The sequence below is a fragment of the Peromyscus leucopus genome, chromosome X, assembly GCF_004664715.2.
Source record: "Peromyscus leucopus breed LL Stock chromosome X, UCI_PerLeu_2.1, whole genome shotgun sequence".
Taxonomy (NCBI): domain Eukaryota; kingdom Metazoa; phylum Chordata; class Mammalia; order Rodentia; family Cricetidae; genus Peromyscus; species Peromyscus leucopus.
The window spans coordinates 29,013,889-29,034,493 of NC_051083.1; the positions used below are offsets into that span (position 1 = coordinate 29,013,889).

At 37.6% G+C, this 20,605-nt stretch overlaps 1 protein-coding gene across 3 annotated transcripts in view; it reads left to right on the forward strand.

The window, feature by feature from the left end:
- The window catches only part of Glra2 (glycine receptor alpha 2), a 203,813-nt gene that overhangs the window by 132,898 nt on the left and 50,310 nt on the right, over positions 1-20,605 (forward strand). For all 3 annotated transcript variants that reach the window (XM_028883530.2, XM_028883529.1, XM_028883531.2), the window contains one exon: positions 18,424-18,573. In XM_028883530.2, the coding sequence (XP_028739363.1) occupies positions 18,424-18,573 (150 nt within the window). The remainder of the gene's footprint in view (positions 1-18,423; positions 18,574-20,605) is intronic.

Sequence of the window (20,605 nt, forward strand, 5' to 3'; positions counted from 1 at the left end):
AAACCCTCCTCTTTCTCGCCAATTGGACTCCTGGAGCTCCACCTGGGGCCTGGCTGTGGATTTCTGCATCCAGATTCCCCAGTCCTTGGATGGGGTTTCTAGCACGACAATTAGGATGTTTGGCCAGGTGGCCTTCTTCGAATACTTCAGAGATCTATTCAGAGGGCCTGATCCAGTTGAGGGCCCCTCAACCTTTGGTTCATAGTTCATGTGTTTCCATTCGTTTGGCTATTTGTCCCTGTGCTTTATCCAACCTTGGTTTCAACAATTCTCGCTCATATAAACCCTCCTCTTTCTCGCTAATTAGACTTCCAGAGCTCCACCCAGGGCCTAGCCGTGGATGTCTGCATCCAGATTCCTCAGTTCTTGGATGGGATTTCTGGCACAACTATTAGGGTGTTTGGCCATCCCATCACCAGAGTAGGATTATTTTTAATAACTGGCTACTGCCCCAGCTCAGGCCATTACCCGTCTTATAAAATCTATAGCTTAGGCACCACACTACCTTGTATATAATCCAGAAAATTCAGAATTCCGAAGTGAATCTGGTCATAAGGGATTTGAATAGAAAATTATGGACCTGTACTATTTAAAAAATCAATACCAGACCCAGCCATCCCACTCTTGGCCATATACCCAAGGAATGCTGATTCATACCATAAAGATACATGCTCAGCTATGTTCATAGCAGCACTATTTGTAATAGCCAGAACCTGGAAACAACCTAGATGCCCGTCAACGGAAGAATGGATGAAAAAAATGTGGTACATATACACAATGGAGTACTACTCAGCAGAGAAAAACAATGAAAGCATGAAATTTGCAGGCAAATGGATGGAACTAGAAAGAATCATCCTGAGTGAGGTAACCCAAACCCAGAAAGACAGTCATGGTATGTACTCACTCATAAGTGGATTCTAGATATAAAATAAAGAACAATTAGACCACAACCCATAGAACCATGGAGGCTATATATATATAGCATGGAGGTCCCTAGGACGACTGTGGCTTATAATAAATTTCGGTTTTACTCAATTATTGAAAAAAAATAGCCAAATGAATGGAAACACATGAACTATGAACCAAAGGCTGAGGGGCCCCCAGCTGGATCAGGCCCTCTGAATAGGTATGACAGTTGATTGGCTTGATCAGTTTGGGAGGCAACTAGGCAGTGGGACCAAGTCCTGTGCTCATTGCATGAGTTGGCTTTTTAAACCTGGAGCTTATGCAGGGACACTTGGCTCAGTCTGGGAGGAAGGGACTGGACCTGCCTGGACTGAGTCTACCAGGTTGATCACAGTCCTTGGGGGAGGATTTGCCCTGGAGGAGGTGGGAATGGGGGTTGGGCTGGGGATAAGGGGAGGGGGTGAGAGGGGGGAGAATAGGGGAACCTGTGGCCGATGATATGTAGAACTGAATGGTATTGTAAAATAAAATAAAAATAAAAATAAATCAATACCAACTTCACAGCTATCCACTCAAGGAAGACCATGAGAAACATCAATTATCTGTTTTGTAAGTAAATTACAAATGCTATCTGACAAAATGGGAATTATACTTGAGATGCTCATGATTGGAAATATTATGTATTTATTAGTAAAAATGTTATATAGCAAACAAAATAAATTGTGAATAAGTGGAACTTAATTACTAGTGCTAGGATAATTTTTATATGAAAATATATTATTACAATACTTAATACTAGTCTATCTAAGGAAATAACCACATAATTATATTCTGAAAAAATATCATTTGAAGAATTGTCATTGTTTCTTCTAAGAAATTATCTTGGGTTTTTATCCAATTGTTCATTTTTATGTTTATCCTACTGAGATTTTTATATTAGTGTGTATTAATTATACAAAGGAATGAGTTTCATTATTATATTTCTATGTATAAATATAATATAATATACTTTGTATCCACCCTTTCTGTTATCCTTTTATCTCGCTTCCATCCTTTACAGTTTTACCTAGTTCCAGCCATTTTCCTGTCCATGACATAATGTCATTCCTAATGATTGAATAAAAACTTCATAATTCCTTTATCCATCCATTGTTGATTGACACCTAAGCTAATTCCATAACTTGCTATTGTGGATACTGATGGAACATTCACAGATATTTGACTCTCTACAGTAAACTGATTTTGATTCTTTCAGATATGTATCCACAAGTGTGTAACTGGATCACATGCAAGTTCATATATATACAATTTATATATATTATAAATTATACAATCTATATATACTGTTATATCTTCAGAACATGCCAGCTTCTATCTCATAGAAAGACATCAGAATCATTTGCTAAATGACTAGATGAATATTGCCTTTGTCTTCCTACTTTAGGATTTCCCATAGAAAAAACAGCTGGTCAGAGAGAGATAAATGGATGGAAATATTAAAGATAGGCTGGAGATATCTGCCAGACACTGACAGCCCACCATGGTGATAGTCAAATGTGAGTCAGTAGTACAGCATGGGGTCGGGTCAGGTGCAACAGGAAAGATGGAAAAGTGGACAGTGTTCATTACCAGCATTCCCTCCATGCCTCTGCCTAGCCTCACTGTCTTAACCCAGAAGGCACCAGTCATTTCATATTACTCCTGTGGATGCTATGTGAAGAGACTTCTTAGGTTGTTTTTTGTTTTTGATTTTGTTTTTGTTTTGTCTTTTCACAGTGAAAATTCCAGTTGATTAGGTGGATCACAATTGAATATTGGCTTTGTAAAAGTAATTATCAATGAGCTGTCACTATCAATTTAAATTTTTCAGAACATATGCCCCAAAGGGAGTCTATTTGTCTAAATAAATCTTCCAAGTACCTCCTCCACTTCTGTGCCTAGTTTTGCTTTGGGAATATATGCAATCAGTTTATAGCAGGCATCCAAACTCAGTCATGAGCTTTCCTTTTCCTTCTTTCATCTGAAGAAATGAGAGAATTCCATTAGCTGATTTAGATGTGCCTCTGCTCTGGAGTTGTATGATTGCTGTTCTATTAGCTAGCTTTAAATAACCCAGATTACCATAGGGGAATTAGTGAGAATGAGCAAAGTAGATATCAAACTCATAGTAAATCCTCAGGTTGTAGGGTGATGAGAGAAATAGGAATGATTCCAATTTACAGGACTAGGGGTGGGCACATGGTCTCACAGTAGGAATAAGGCTGACTCCCGTTCCACATCGGCTTTGCTTTTATTAGCTTCTTTGATGTGGGGAAAATCGTTCAATTTCTCTGGTTTCAGTATTTGCACAATCTTATGTACAAGTTAAATGAGTGACATATTAAAAAATTTGAACAATCAGTATCCCCTATGCAACATATATAATAACAATTATTCATGGTGTCAATGTGCTTCCTAATGTTAGAGTATATTGTTTAATATTATATAAGCAATATTTCTGTGCTATTCATTATTAGTTGCATACCATCCATTTCACCCACATTACTTATACATGTAGAGAAGAAAGCTTGAGTTTTTAGCAAAGATCAAAATCAATTACAAATTGTAGAAACATTTATCTACTTCTAATGATGCTTAAGAGAAAATAAATTGGAATTTATACCAGATTTACTTAAAATTCCAGAGGCATAATGTCATTCATTCAGCTGTTTTGAAGATTAATAGTTTGATATTTAAAGGTAAAATCCAGCTGTTTTGGGTCAAAGGGTAATTTTAAAGTAAGAGTCTTTGAAGGAAAATTACCCACCTGCTCCCAACACTGACAGCATTGAATTCAAGACAGAACAGTTGCTCCTAAATCTCCTAAGTGCTTCTATCCAGGAAGAAGTCACAGGAGACTGACTCTCACATTTAACTTTAATGAAGATCTTAAATTGGATGAAACTATTAATTAATCTTACTAATTTGTAGTACTCAAGGCATTGACTCTAATGATATTATAGAAACGTAAGTGGCTAATTTCACCATGATGATGAGAATTAACATGCTTGAATACTTAGAAGATACTAGGCCCAGTTCTACATTCTGCCTACTTGTTTTTTCATGTGTACTTGAATCATTACAGCAAATCTATTGGGTGGGTTCTATTTATTATTCTTATTTTTCATTTGATAAGTCTGAGGCACAAGTCATTAAGTGTCTTGTTAAGTTATCCAGCTAGGAAGGAGAAAGGATTAGGACACCTGTAGGTGGAATTTTATGTCCTGCTAGCAACACCCAAATAGCCGCTTCCCAAATAATTGACTTGGAGGCTTAATATTACTTATAAATGCCTGGCCAGTAGCTCAGGCTTATTACTAACTACCTCTTATACTTAAATTAACCCATAATTCTTATCTATGTTTAGTTGCATGCCTTGGTACCTTTTCTAAGTATGACCCTCTCATCTTGCTTCCTTTGAATTCTGGCTGGGAACTCCTGACTCTACCCTTCCTCTTCTCAGCATTCTTAGTTTGGTTGTCCTGCCTATACTTCCTGCCTGGCTACTGGTCAATCAGTGTTTTACAAAATCAATTCAAGTGACAAATCTTTACTGTATACAAGAGGATTATTCCACAGCAGACACCCAAAGTCAAACACTTAGAATCCATTTTATCTCCTTCCTCCTCATCATATAAAGATTTATTATGGCGTTACATGTTTTTTTTTAATCAGTACCATTTGCTCATAAGGAAGTAATCTTCCATTTTAAGCAAGTTCTACCATGCTAGGTAGAGATATTCAATGGATATATATTATCAGATGACACTGAAAGTGTTAAGACGGCAGAGAAGAGGGCCTGTCTAGGACTGTCAGTTCTTACCATCTTGACATTGGAACTCCACCCTACTATTGACTTGGTTCTCGCTGCTCCCCTTTGAGTCCTTTGAGTCCCAAGATCTTACAAAGGAGAATGCCAGAAAGAGGAAAGTGGAGTCAAGGAGGAGAAATACTGTGGCCAAGTTTGCAAACTACATCAGTGACTGATCCAAGACCCAGATTCTTAGCATCATCTCACTACTGTCTCACTCATAACTCTGTTGCCTTCCCTTAGTTTCCATAATCCACCATAACTGATTCCTACCAAGAGACTCAATTGATCTGAACTCTCAGAAGCAGATATATATAAGTGATATATTAGAAACTGGTGTGCTCAATGAGCCCAACACAAATCTTTTCACACTACCAATTTATCTTTCAACTATGTGCTATACTGCCATACTGAAAAATAATGATCATGCCACCTGATGGCATGGCCTTTTTCATTTCTTCAAAAAACTTACACATTTATTCATGTCATTTTATTCAAGAAGTCAAATTTGTTTTTAATTACTGAGACAGACTCCCCCAGGCTAGTGTCTATTCCAAATATGCATCTAATTATAAGTGAATGATTTGTGCTTCTGGTTTGGTTTTTGGTTTTTTATTGTTGTTGGTGGTGGTGGGTTGTTCTTTTTTGTGTGTTTTTTTTGTGTTTTTTTTTGTGTGTGTGTTTTTTTTTTTTTTTTTTGTGGTAAGCAGAGAAGTATGGGCCTGAGTTGCATCAAAATGCTGCCTAGCTGCAGGAAATGGAACCAGGTGAAACATGAGCCTAGGTGATTTATGCTAACAAAAAGTAAGATCACCAGCACAGCCAGAGGCTTTTGTTGCACATTAATTCCCAATCTCTGATTGACTTGTAGCTCTTTTCTCTTGATTTTTTTTTCTCTCCGCATGGAACTTCGAGCATGGTGGGGCTCTGGAATAATTCCATTTCAGTTTCACTTTGGAAGGCATGAAACAGCAAGTAGCTGATTAGCTTCAAGAGCTTTAGGTTAGAAGACACTAGGCTTGAGTGCCCAGATTCTAAGGCCAAGAAGGCAATATTTCTGTCAAGTTGGCTCCCATGGAGATCTCCTTGCAGACCTCAAGCCTTCACTGTGAGTTCACATTAAAGCATAGTGCTGATGGTAAACTAGGCCACAGGGAAGACCCTAGATAGGAAAGCTTCTTGGCTACCACTAACTCTGCCATCCAACTGAAATAATATTTTGTACCATGGTCTCATATGTGAAATATGCTTTAACACTCAACTATAGGAGACTCTGTCCCTATCTCCAGGCTGCCACATCCCAATGGTGAAAGGATTCAGGTGCATTGTTAGGAACCTTATTACCAAGAGACAGCTTATTGTCTCCTAGAGTTAATACAAGATTTAAAACATTCTTTAGGAAATGGCCTTTTATTTTAATCACTGTAGGTTAAACTGGGCTTCTAAGATAGCCATGGATTACAGACCACAATCTTCCATTCTCTACATTCTCTATAGCTTACCCATTAGTCATCTCAAAAATCAGCTTGCGTTGTGTCTTAATTACTCTTCTATAGATGTGACTAAATACCGTGCCCAAGGCAACTTAACAAAGAATGCATTTAATTGAGCTTATGGTTTCAGAGGATTAGAGTCCACAATGGTGGGGCAAAAGTGTGACACCAGGCAGAGCTGAGAGTGCACATCTGGATCTGAAAGTAGGAAGCAGAGAGAAGCCTACTAGAAATGGCCTAATCTTTTGAAACCTCAAAGCCTGCCCCCAGTGACACACCTCCTAAAGTCTTCCTAAATGGCTCCATCAACTGACGACTAAATAAATATATGAGCCTATGGGGCTCATTCTCATTCAGACCACCAAACACTGGGAGCACACTCTCACTGTAGGATGATGGAGAGCTTGTATATTTTCACTTAGCACTTGCCTGTCTAACCCACTCTGATAAGGTTCTGAGTTTCAGAAATAATCCAGAATGAGAAGTGTAGCCAGTGCTGCCTTCCTGATATGGCCTCTTCATCTCATTCTAGGAGTGAATAACTGGCTTATAAATCCTGAATCAGTAAGCACATTTCAGGAAATGGATACCTCTCAACTCTTTGATACTTTTCCTTCTGCCAAGATCCAGGTCTAAGGGCTATAAGATGGAAAACATTTGTTCTCAGCATAAATCTAACGCACCACTCTAAAATATTTCATTTAATATAATCTAAAGAACAGAAATAGATTTTTTTGAGAGAGAGAGAGAGAGAGAGAGAGAGAGAGAGAGAGAGAATCCCTTGAACTCCTGGCCCTCTTGTATCTACCACCTGATTTGGAGGATTACAAGGACAGGCTACCACATCTGGCTTTGGAGATAAGGCCAGGACTTAGGATTGTACCTGGGGCCTTGTGTATAGTAGGCAAGCATCCTACCAATTGACCTATACAAAAGCCCCCACAGAGGATTTTTTTAATGTTCTATTTTCTCCCCCCCCCTTGTTTGTAAGTGTAAAATTAGAACCTAGGTTAGGGTGGAGTTTGTAAATGAATAAATAAATGGAAATAACATCTTAAGGACATGGCGTGAACTGCTGAGAGAGCATGTGATCATTGTGCTAATCTTTGAACATTCATGATCTTCCATGGCTGCAGATTAACAATTCTCCTGCTTCTTACATGTACATGCCATTGTATGCACGTTCTCACCTTTTGTTCACTGTAGATGGCATCACTGAGTGAAACCACAGTCTGTGAGCAATTCCAGACTCATCCTCAGAGGGACAGAGGTTCCACATAGTTTTGAGGGAACTATGATTTCCCTCAAAAACATAGTTTGAGTATAATCCAGGTTAATTGTGAATTGAAGCTCAAACATTGGCTGCATGATTTTGGTCAAGTTAAAGAGTAAATTCATCATTATAGTAAAAGATGAATAAACCAGAACTGTGTGGTGAAAGTTCTTTATGATGGTGATGATTTTCCTATTTCTTTGTATCAGTATATCAGATTTTATGATATACAGGATGTTTCCTACAATGAGATTCCCCTCTACGTAAACATTGATTATGTGAATTTTAAATAGGACAAAAGAATAATACTAATAAAGTCTTAATGGATGCATAGAACACGAAATGTAAGAGATTCTACTTTACATTTATTCCGTTGGGGAACATTGTCTTGAATTATGCAAGTTTTAAATTATGCAATGTGGTCAGAAGGTCATTCTTCACAAACCAATGAGACTGAGCATCTACAAAGTGCCAAATGAGTGTTAAGATTTACAAAAAGCATCTTACTCAATCCTTCACTGTCCCAATTGGACTGAAATCCATGGACCCCTACCTCAATATGAAGAAGCTGAGTTTCCAAAAGAAGCCATTTTCCCAAGTTCATTTGGCCAGGATTAAAATATTAGTCAGTCAAACCTTCATATATTTACCGCCTCCCCCCACTACACACACACACACACACACACACACACACACACACACACACACACACACACTGAATGGATATCTATTTAAGAGGGCATCATCTTGTCATTCCTCAGTGTCATCTTTCTAATATTGATACAATATAACTAGCTCTTTTCTTCAATTTTCCCCTTGGTTTTCTAATAGTGCTAATTAGCTACCAATCTCCCACTTACTGCTCATTCCTGCCCTATTGGAGAAGAAACATACATCACATTTTACATCTGAAGGTAGAGTCATAGGAAGTAAGTAGTGACGGTATTCTTAATAGCTGAGAATGGATGGAATGTGGCAGACACAAGCACAGGTAAGATTTTCTTGAGTCCTGCTTCTTCCCCTTTCTCTGGATGCAAATACTCTCCTTGCTTTGGCTTCCCCAGATGCCTTATTTGCAGAAAACTGGAGGGAGCATTTCTGCAGGGTGATACTATGGTACAATGAATATTTCATGGTATTGCTTGTATCTTTGAGGGGTGAGCAGTTGTACTCTTCTAGTACCCCTTCCCTTTTCAAAGCTCACATGGATATATGGCTTTGTTAAATAACTTTGAATAGTCTTCTGACTTCTATAATGGAGAGAAACATAATCATAAATAATATCATCTAATTAGACCTGTATAGCAACCAATGCCAACTAAACAAATTGATCTCAAAAGGTTTCCAGGACCATCTTATAGCTGGTTGGTTTATTCAGATACCAGGTTTGAAGGTACTGCCACCCAATGGTTATTTATGCAAACCACATTTTCATAAAGAGCATTATTGTTTAAATTACTTTGCCTAGACTCCAACAAGAATATCAGCTATGAATAGAAAATGCGTGATGGTTGGGATGCTGGCATAAACCAGATAGTCAGCTCTGCCACTATATGTCTTTGCCAAGGAAATCTGATTTCCCTGTATTAAACAGCAGGTGTAAGCTGTTTTAATTAGGCAATAAAAATCACAACCTGGCCCTGAAACTATAAAGACAAAATTGTACAACATCATGAATCTTTTGGCACCATAGTTAATTCAACTATTTTTGATGATAAAAATGGATGTGCATAGATAAGAGGCAAAAGCAAAAAGCAAAGTCAGAAATCTTCTTTCCATGTTTGTTGATTTCTGGTTGTGTATTATTTTACTATGAATTAATAAACTCATTTCCATTCATGAAACTGTGATGGAGATAGGGCTGGTATACTTCATAACATCAAACAAAACATGAATTGATTAGAGATATCAAATTCCATATAATGGGAGCATATCTCAAGCTACTCTGGCCAACAGGTAGCCTTCATTTCAACAAACATCAATCAAAGTTTATTTCAAAATTTTCTCTTCAAAGGTAGATAAAATTGTTCTGTACAGATCAGAAAATCTTCTTTTCTGCTTTGGCACTAGTTTGTTTCATAGTTTTAGAACAATTAAAAATCGACCCAAGCAGGAGGTTATGAAGGATAATTGCTCAGGAAGAAAAATAGTGCTGGGAAAATGGTTCAGGGGATGAGTTTACTTGCTGTGAAGACAAGAGCTCCATAGTCTAAATCACTAATGTCCATATAAAAAACAGGTTTGGCCATGCATCTGCAATCCCAATGTTGGAAGACAGAGACACTTAGATACTAGGATCTTGCTGGCCAGTCTGGCATCCTAGTGGAAATGGCGAGCTTCAGGTTCAGTGAAAGACTCCTTCTCAGGAAAATAAGGTGGAGAGTGATAGAGGAAGACCCCTGTTGTGGGAATTCCATGATTCAGCCCAATGACCATTTGAATGTAACACATGCCAATAGTTCTTATTGTTATAGTTTTTACTAGGTTAGGATTAGAACCTTCCTGTTTTAGACCTAAAAGGGAAAAGGTTGTGGGAATTCCTCCATTTGACCCAATGACCAATTGGATGGAGTGTTTTCTGACATTATGGGCATGGTCTGCTCTGAGGATAAGTGAAACCTTAAAAAACTGTGGGTCACGTGCTCTCTTGGGTGGTCGGAGCAGAAGCAAGCTGCAGGGAAGCATGGCTTGTAGTTTTGTTCTCATCGCCCTCGGGCAGAACATCAGGACAATGACAACTGGATCATCAGCAGCATTTACCTTGTTCTGTGTCATGAGTGTATCTTATAATTCTCATTCCTTAATGAATCTTACCTGGCTCCTTAACTCAGTGCCCCTCATTAGACTCCTGACTTGCTTTTCTCGCCTCCAGATATGTGTATCTCTGCTGCACATGTACAGATAAACCCTCTGTCTCCCCACATAAAAGAAAACTAGCTGGTAACATTGAGATTATCCTATGAATCCCATTTTGTTTCTTTTATATTAAAACTAATGCTTGGTTGATCATAGTCACTTGTGAATCTTCTCTACTACAGGAAACTTCTCACTATACATTTTCATAAACAATCCCCTTTATTGATTTTGGGAGGAATATCACAGCTCTCTGGGGTCAGTCTAATGGCTAAGAATGCACATTAGTTGGCACACTGTCCTGTGGGAATTCTTGCCTGAGGAGTAAAAAGAGTAGTCCCTGTAAAATGATTACCCATAATTCTGTCCTGGAGATCAGTGGCCTCTTGTCTCAGGAAATGCTGTCCCATCTGAAACTAGAAAAACAAATTGTAGGGTGCAAGCAAATATGCTCATGACTTGCTTTTCTCCTTTGAAATTGGGTTGAGTGTGCAATGAGGCACTGGCTCTAGAAATCTTTCTCAAGTTTTCAAAAACATCAAGAGCACTGAGAAACCATCAGTGAGAATTGCCTCCAAAGAATGTTAACATGATGCCAAAACAACAGGAAGTACAACAGATAGGTGCTAAGAAAACCTAAACTACTCAGTTGCCTCTTCTTTCCCGCCAGATCGGTTTGTAAACTATATGAGCTGTAAAGCTATCAAAAACAATACATTTTCTTTTCCTTAGTGAAAACAGGTCCAGAGTAACATGAATACCATTAGCTAGCATCTCTAAATACAGGACCTATTGAGCAGCTCAAGAGGTTTGATCTGCTCCATTTCCATCCTGGGCTGACTCACCCATCCTGAGGTTATCTTTTGGTTCCTTGCTCTAGGTAGTTGATACTTGGTGGGCACAGCACACTACAGCCTGGTGCTGATACTTGGTGGGCCCAGCATACCATAGCCTAGAACTCCTGGACTGAAGTGATCATCCTGCCTCTCAGCCTCCTGAGTAACTAGAGTTGCCATGTTTCTAAAATAATAATAAATAATAATTTTAAAATGACTTAAATTTGTCTTCCATTTAGTTATCTTTTTTGTAGTTGACTTTCCATATAAAATAGTGATTGTGAACAAAATTTGAATTTCTGTACTTCTTGGAAATTGTTTCGATCAATTTATGGAGCACCAACTAACAACAGAAAGCCTTGTCCTCAGTGGCATAGATAGAAAGGTATTGATTTTTTATCCTGAAAATATTCTATACTTCAGTTGTGTAGACAAAACACATATGCACGAACACTAAAATGGGCCAACTAACTATAAATACATTATAAAACCTAAATATGAGTGGGACCACTGTGGGCAGAGAAAGGATCATACCGAAGATAGAATTTGAACTACTCCTTAAATAATTATCTGAAAATGGAGAAATGTGAGAATTTACACAGTGGAAAAATTTTAAGCAGGATTTCTGAATCTAATAACTAGGTAATTCCTTACCCTGTACTCCTGACTTCAGCTTCAGATATTCCTAAGTGTCCCTAATTGAGATTCACTGGACTAGACATAGGTATTAGGGGGTGAGGAGCATTTATTTACTTTCCTAACATTGGGATTTTTCAATGCAAAATTATTAGCATTTGGACTGAAGAACTTGATGGCTGAGGAACTCCTGGGCATTATAAGATGTCTAGCAGCATTCCTGACTCATACTAGTAGCACCTCCCAGTGGTTGTTACAAGTAAAAGTATCTGCAAATATGGCCAGGTTTCCCCTGAGGTGCAAAATCATTCCCTCAATTTGGGAACCACTGGTGTAAACAATGAGTCATAACAGGAATGGAGTTGGCTTCCCCAGGGGTAAGTAGAATTGCTTAAACAAAGTGCAAAGTTTGTGTTAGGAAAGAGTAGGGTAAAGTTAAATAACTAGGACAGACACATACTGTGCAGTATCTCGAATACTAGAGCATGCAAAAGGCAGCCATAGTAATGCTTAAGCATATATGTTTCCAATTGAATTTTTTTTTTAAATTCATCCCATAGAAGCAAAAGAACAAAGTGCCACTAGAAGACATTGACTGCAAAGGGACCTATTGTTACAATAGCCAGATCTACAAGTTAATGGCTGAGCCTGTAATGACATCTTTGGAATGAAAAGTAAAGCGTAAACACCGATGCTTTGCAGATAGAAATGTGAAGTCTATACAATAGATTGAATATTAGAGTGAAGGCAAGGAAATAATCAATGGCGAAAGCAGAGTTGCTAGTGAAAGGACTCTAATGAAATGAATGGATGAGGGGACATTTAATTAAGACCCTGCAAATAATAACTATAAATATTTTAGAACTAGCACAAGTGCACGGGGGATGTCATGGCTGAGGGATGGCTTTGGAAACACAAAAACCTCAATTCTGTGGATGAATGCAAGGAAAGAATCTTTCTCCTTCATATTACACTCTACTCTGGAGCAGGGAACCCTGTTTTTTTTTTTGTTTTTTTTTTTTTTTGTTTTTTTTTTTAGAGATCCTGGTTCTTCAGCGTGTGGTACTGCTGCCTTTTCTGTTTGTTGTTTGCTTGTTTGTTTGTTTGTTTGTATTGCTGTTTTGAATGAAAGACATCCAAGGTAGATGTAGAAGGGTTAAGTCCTTAGAGGTATTTTAAAGGCCCTCAAATAGCATTCATAGTTTCTTCCACATTCCATTGTGTATTCAAGTGGACTAGAAAATCTAGTTTTACCGGTGCAGAAAATGAGATTTGCACAAAGTCTTTGCTGTAGGATATACACCACCAACAACAACACTTCTATCACCCTCAAATACACAGAAATAAGAAATCTATGGAAGTGGGTGGGTTAATTGAGGGTGTGAATATAAAGTGGAAATTAAAGCAGAAATAGTTAAAGAGACACAAGACAGAGAAGATGTCCCATAGTCAAATCACATATATGATCAAAGAGTCTGAAAGGGAACCAGGCCTGAGAAGAAGCTGAAAATGTCAAGAGGGGAGATAGTCCCGTGAGGAAGAAGAATGTTGGCTTTTGATAAGATCTTTGCTTTTGTACACAAATAACTGTATGGGTATTATAAGACATATGCTTATACCTCATTTGAAAAATGATCATTAGAATATTTTTTGATGATATAGAAACCTTGACTCTATCTGTTTGCCTTCAGTGCCTTCTCTGCTTGGAATGTACACCTATATACGCATCATCATGTCCTCATCCCTAAAATGCACAACATCTACAAATCGCTGGATTCCCCACCATCTTCCATGTTTGGGGCTTTGCCTTTATAGCTTCTTCTAGCCATTAAACTCCTGAAGGCTAAGGACTGGCAAACATTTTCAATAAATAAGCACTTAGTGTTTCAGGCTCTGCAGGCCATTTGATTTTAGTCACAGCTACTCAACTGTGCCATTTTAATATAAATGTAGCCATAAGCAATATGTAACTAAGCAAGTATAACTGTGTTTCAATAAATATTTGGCAGATATTCAGTGAGTCAGAGCTGACCCTTGGGCTATGATTTACTGCTCCTGGTCTACTGTGAAGAAAGTCCCCAGAACTGTAATGAGAGAACTTCTGGGAAGAATCAATAAGCATCTTAGTCATCTGGCATCTTCTGATTTACCTTTCACAAAACCCACTACAATGCTTTCACATATCACTAGGCTATGAATGTCTATTATGTTTTGCATTTCTTGATATCGTTTTTGAAACTGCTTTCTTCAAAACTATTATTGTTATCATTATTGGTGTGTGTGTGTGTGTGTGTGTGTGTGTGTGTGTGTGTGTGTGTATTTGAGCGTGAGTGTATGTGTACTAAAATACACTGTAGTAGAGGTGGAGGTCAGAGAACAATTTGGGGAGTTGGTTCTCTCCTCCTACTGTGGGCTTGAAGTAGTATCAAAATGAGGCCATGGGGCTTGATCAGTAGACAGCTATACCGGCTGAGGCATCTTATTGGCATAATTAAGTACTCTGAAAAGGAGACTTGCCATGATTATATTCCTAAAATCCCAATGTTTTGAAGACTGAGATGAGAGGATGGCGAGGTCCAGGCAAGCCTGGCCTATATAGCAAGACCTTGTCTCCAAAACCTAAAAGTAAAATTAAATGTAAAAAAATAAAAATATCTCTAAAGAATCCAAGTCAGTGAATCATAGCCTCATATTCAGAGCTTAGTTACCATTGAAAAACTATTTTGCAAGTTTGTAGTAAGTAGTTCAGGAAGGGATCATGTAAGCCCAAGAATCATAAAAAGAATGTGACAGGAAAAGATGTGAGCTAAAAACTTCTAAGGATTAGCAGCCAAAGGGAGAGAATCTGACATTAGAGCTGGTTAAAAGCAACAAAAAGGAATTTCAGTCCTGAGAGAGCAACACCAAGGGACATCACATCGTATGTAATAGACATTTCCCAATATCCTCTAACTCCATGTGAATAATGCATTCAATGTCAGCACTTTAATGCTGGAAAGAGGTTCATAATTTGAAGGAAACTGAGAGACCAACAAAAATGATTAATATACTGAAAGAATTCTCTTACGACCGACTATAAAAGAAGTCAAATATGTGCTGAGCCTGGAGATGGTCAGAAGGAGATAGAAAAATGGTTTAGAAATTCCTGAATGCTGTAAACACTAGGAATAGGAGAAATATGGTCAGCTCTATTGGGCTTCACTCTGTGTATGAGTATCTTTCAGGCAGTGACAAATTCTCTTCATTACGAGATCTTAAAATATTTACAGGCAATCTGAATAATATATAACAGGGAATATTGTAATTAGTAACATTATATTATCATAAAATAGGGTTGCTTCAGATGAGCAAGTGCAAGACCAATTATTGCTTACTAAGGAAAAACGTTCTAAAATTCTAGGTGTGTTAAGAGAATTTAAAAAACGTTATATTACAATTTTATAAGCATGTAATATATAAAGGATATATGCAGATATGTGTGGATGATAGGTCATAGTTTGGTATTATCTGATTTAATGCAAAATGCCTATCTTATTCCTTTGTTTCATCCACTTATTCATTCATTCCTTTATCCATCTAAACATCCACACTACATTATTTATTCTTTCATAACCATTTTTATTTTTGAGATTATAATATAATTACATTTCACTCTTCCTTTTCCTCCCTCCAAACTCTCACATACCCCTCCCCAATCTCCTTCAAGTTCATTGACCTTTTTTCCACTAATTGTTGCTTAATTTATATTTATATTTTAATTTAAATTTATATATACCCATGACTTGCCAGGTTCTGTGTTGGTTATACAAAGAGTAATTCTGCCCAGGGTCATTCCTCTAAAAACAATCAACTTACCCAGGCACACACTTACAAAACAAGCTTACAGTCTGTTGATAGGGCAGAGGAGCAGGTGACTAAGACAGAAAGAATAAATTCAATAGACTTCAGTAAGAGGACAAAGAAAATGTCCCCTCATCCAGATGGAAGAAAGGAGGAAGATTTAAGGATGCTTCCTAGGAGAGTTGGCATTTCTGACAGGTTTTGAGTGATTCTGAAAGGCCTCCATCAGACAAAATATGAATACTCATCCCAGGTAGAAATAATGGAACATTCCTAAGGAAGAGGATGCTAAAGCACTGGGCCAACTTAGAACCATATAAGTGGGACTGGCAAGTAGTTCCAATTGTCTGAGATAAATATTGTAAAGCAGACAGCAATCTTAAAGGAATAAGTGCACTACCAGGACAAGTGCTGTAAACAGTATTCTAGACACAATAAGGAAGCTGCACTTCCGAAATCGCAACAGTATGGTTGGCCTAAAGAATACCTTCATAATGCCAGCACCAATTGTTTTACCAATGTGACAGGGAGAAATTTCACAAGGCCCTACCCTTAGATGAAGAGCTGCAGGGAATTAATGACTACTAAGAGAAGGAGAATCAGTCTTCTCCACGGACCCACACCCCTGATAGGTTATTCAATCCCATGTTCTCAGCCTTATACTCATGTACATGAGCAACACTAAATAAATTAAGTAGGAGTAAATGAATGTGTGTGTGTGTGTGTGTGTGTGTGTGTGTGTGTGTGTGTGTGTGTGTATAACAATACAGATTTAAAAAGAAGAGGCCATGAAATTGAGAGGGGTCTTGGGAGGAGTTGAAGGGAAAGGGAAGGCGTGGAAATTATATAAATACAAGTATACATGTATGAAATTCCTCCAAAATAAAAATAGTAAGAACTGCATTCTATTAAGATTGTAGGTATTTTCACTTCTTTGTTAATTTATCTCTCTTTAACAAAAAGCACACCTATATGTGGTCAAATACTTACAAGCCTTTCTATAGGACTTATTCTAGAGTTGACATTATTTTAAACTCTGCATATATTAAGTGATTTTCTTCACAACCTCCTCTGTGTGGCTGGTACTGTGACTGTTTGTATTTGACAGCTGAGGAGTGGAGTCACTATGGTGAAGCCACTTAGAGATGTTAGCCGTATTCCACAGCAATATACTTCTTCCTCTCTCTAGACTTTCTACTCTTTTGCCCTCTGTGCTGCTGTTAACTTTCTAAATACAGAGACCATTTGGATATTATTCCCTGCCATAATGCATCCAAAAATGGGTCTATCAAATAAGCACAGAGACAAACAGGTGTTTGGGGGGAAAGATGTTCACAGAAGCAAAATTTTAAGTTGGAGGAGTGAAATTGAAAATAATCTAAATGTCTCATAATGTGTGCATTCATTGGAAATAATGATTTAGAAGTAAGTTAAATGGCATGAGAAATACCATAAACGTCAAAGGAAATGGGGGCTACAAGCCATGTGAGTCTAGGAACTGTGTTTATTATGTGTGGTCAGAAAAGAAATACACTAGTCAACACTCAGTTTCAGTTGAATCTTGGCTTTCACGGTTTAGTTTTGTGCCTTTAGGTAATTTAACCCTTCTTTACTTCAGTTGCCTTCTCAGAAAATGGGATAATACAGTTGTTATTGGGCTTAACAGATGCATACATGTATAATACTTAAAAGAATGGTTGGCAAGTACTTAGAAAAGAAAAAGAAAAACATAGTAGGTAAGACCCATAAAAATTTAGAACTGAATAATATACACCCAGCTGGAAGGTTGCCAAGTATTTTGGCAGTCTGGGATCTGCAATGTTACAACAACGCTGTATTTTTTCCCCTGTACTGTGAAAATGTGTATAGAGTAAGATGTTGATCCTTGCAGAGCAGTGAGAGTAACAAGTTCCCTCTTCCCCATGGCCATCGTCTCATCTGTCTCATATTTAATCTTCTAAGTGGTACTAACATGACTTTTGTACCTTTTATTTTTTTTTTTACCATTATAGCACTTTTTATTGCTACATATTTATGAGGTATACTGTGGTATTTAGTAATTAATTTTTTTCTTAACTCTGAAACTTGAACGCAAAATCCCACACGTGCTGAATATGATTGCTACTACTGACCTATACCCTGATATAATATTGTAATTCATGTGTGTATTAAGTGAGGGTCAACTCAGGGAAATCGGCATACCCTATATCTTGAATTTTTACTATTTTTTTTTTCTGGCCAGTTGATCCAAAATTGTCTTTTCTAACTATTTTGAGATATATGATGAATTATTGTTAACTATGTTCACCAATCTCTGAAATATAAAATTAGAATTTGTTCCTTCAGTTATAGCATTATATCCATTTACCCACTTCTTCCAATCTCTGGCAGTTGCTAATCTACTCTTAACTTCTATGAGATAAAGAATTTCAGATTCCATATAAGTGAGATAATTGTTTCATTTAAGTTAGTGTCCTCCAATTTCATCCATGTGTGTGTTTAATTAGATCACACACACACACACACACACACACACACACACACACACACACACACCACAATTTATTTGCCCAGTCTTCTATTGGTAGACATTTGTTGCAGCACTAGTCACATTAGCTTTCTAAAGACTAGAAAAGACTTGACCATGACTTGACATTCGAATAATGTAGAATTAGGTTTTCTGGAAAAAGCCTTCATAGCTTCCTTCTTTTTCTCTCACCCCATCCTGTTCCTCAGGTCTCCTATGTGAAGGCAATTGACATCTGGATGGCAGTGTGCCTTCTGTTTGTGTTTGCTGCCTTACTGGAATATGCAGCAGTGAACTTTGTCTCCAGGCAACATAAGGAGTTCCTTCGTCTGCGGAGAAGACAGAAAAGGCAAAATAAGGTAGGGTTGTCTCTCAGTAAAGAATCACACAGAGCCTGAGGTGGTTAACCAAGCAATGTAACTAAAAAAAAAAAAAAAACAGAACTCATAATGAATAAGAAAATTAACTTTATTTTTGTCCTAATAAATTACTGCTCAAACTAGTCCTTTACCATTGTGGGTAAGGTTAGCATATTTAGTTGATATAATTACAAGTCACACAGCTAAACTTGATTTCCAGGTAAATATATTTTAATATAAATATCACCCAAATAGTGCATGGTATGTAATTATACTGAAATTATTTGTTGTTTATCTGAAATTCAAAAATTCAAATTGGCTTGAGCTCTCTGATTTTTATCCAACAACTCTAATTGGGCATATAGATTCAAACTAACAGTTATTTTAAATCCTGATTAAATATTGATAATTTGCATGTATGTGACTGTGTGTACATAACTGATTTGATGTTTTTCATCAGTTGATCTGTCTTCATATACTGTGATCTTTTAATACAGTTCTTTCTGTTGTGGTGATGGCCAACAATAAATTTTTTTCATTGCTACTTCATAATTGTAATTTTTCTACTGTTCTGACTCATAATGTAAATATTTGGCATGCAGTACATCTGACATATGATCCCTGTGAAAAGATCATTCAATCACCAAAGGAGTCTTGACCCACAGCTTAAGAATCATTGTTTTATGTATTCTATGTCCTACATGTGCACACTGGACATTGGTGGATTCATTTAGGCTGATCTCCCTATCTTGACATTAGCACAGAAAACTCAAGTTTTACCTTACTTAGAGGTTTATATGTCAAATTTATAGTTCAATATCTCCAATTTAGTAGGTCCCAAACTTGCCTGAACATTAGAATCACCTAGACAATCTTTAAAAATCCCAAACCTTGGCTGCTTCCCATTACCAATGAAATACCTTTTTCAAGATGGGGCTCATTTCTTCCTCAGTTCCCAAGCAATTGACTGTGTGGGTGTGTTTGGAAAGCAAGCCCTGGTTTCTATCCCAGCCCCATGAAGAATACCAGAAGCATTGTGCCTGGTTTGCACTTCTGACTGGAAGAGAAACATGTCTGTTGATATAGAGAGTGTTGCCTTCTATAACAATACCACTAAAAAACAAGTCAAAATTTAATGTAGACTACATAAGCTATTTTTCAATATCTGCCCCCCCTAAGACTCCATAAACCTGATGGTGAAGGTAAAGCAACATGATGCTGGAGCTAAAAAAATAACATGTCAATCTTACTGCTTACAAATACCTAGATATAAAGCTGAGGAATTATTAGATGCTGAGGCATTATTAGATTACTTTGAGGAGTTTGTATGCGTATGAGCTCCCTGAGTCCTGACTGCATTTACCAAAGGTTTTTAAGAGCACTCCAAAAACATATTGCAGGCTGACCTCTCTCTTACACCTAGATCAATTTCAGGAACATTTTATCTGTTCAGCCTAGGAACACACACACACACACACACACACACACACACACACACACACACACACGAGAGAGAGGGGGGATGGAGACACTCATGCACACAAGTACACACACACACACACACACCTTTTCTCATACATTGCCTTTTTTACATTAAGCTTATATAAATTTTATCCCCGTGGAAGCTAGTTATTTGTTCAGAGAATTCTAGTGCAGTGTAACAAGTCCAGAATCACTTATTCTGCCCATGAAATATTATTGAATTGTGATGCTATTTCAGCTCATAAACAGTGCAGTTTGTACCATGAATGTAACGATGATGCAATTGTCTGTGGGTGGCTTACATCACTCAGTAACCTCTTTTAGGAGCTAATACTGCCAAGGCTCCCCTAAATTTTACCTTATCATAATGGGATTTGTCTAGGATTTTTAAGGGAAATGCTGATTCTCAGTGAACTCCACTGAAGACACTGACTCATAAGGTTTGGAGTGGAATGCTGCAGGTGATTCTGGTAATGAGAACGTTAAAAAAAAAAAAGCCACTATTGGCTCACTCCTTATGACCACAGATGGAAAACGATTTTTAGTTTCC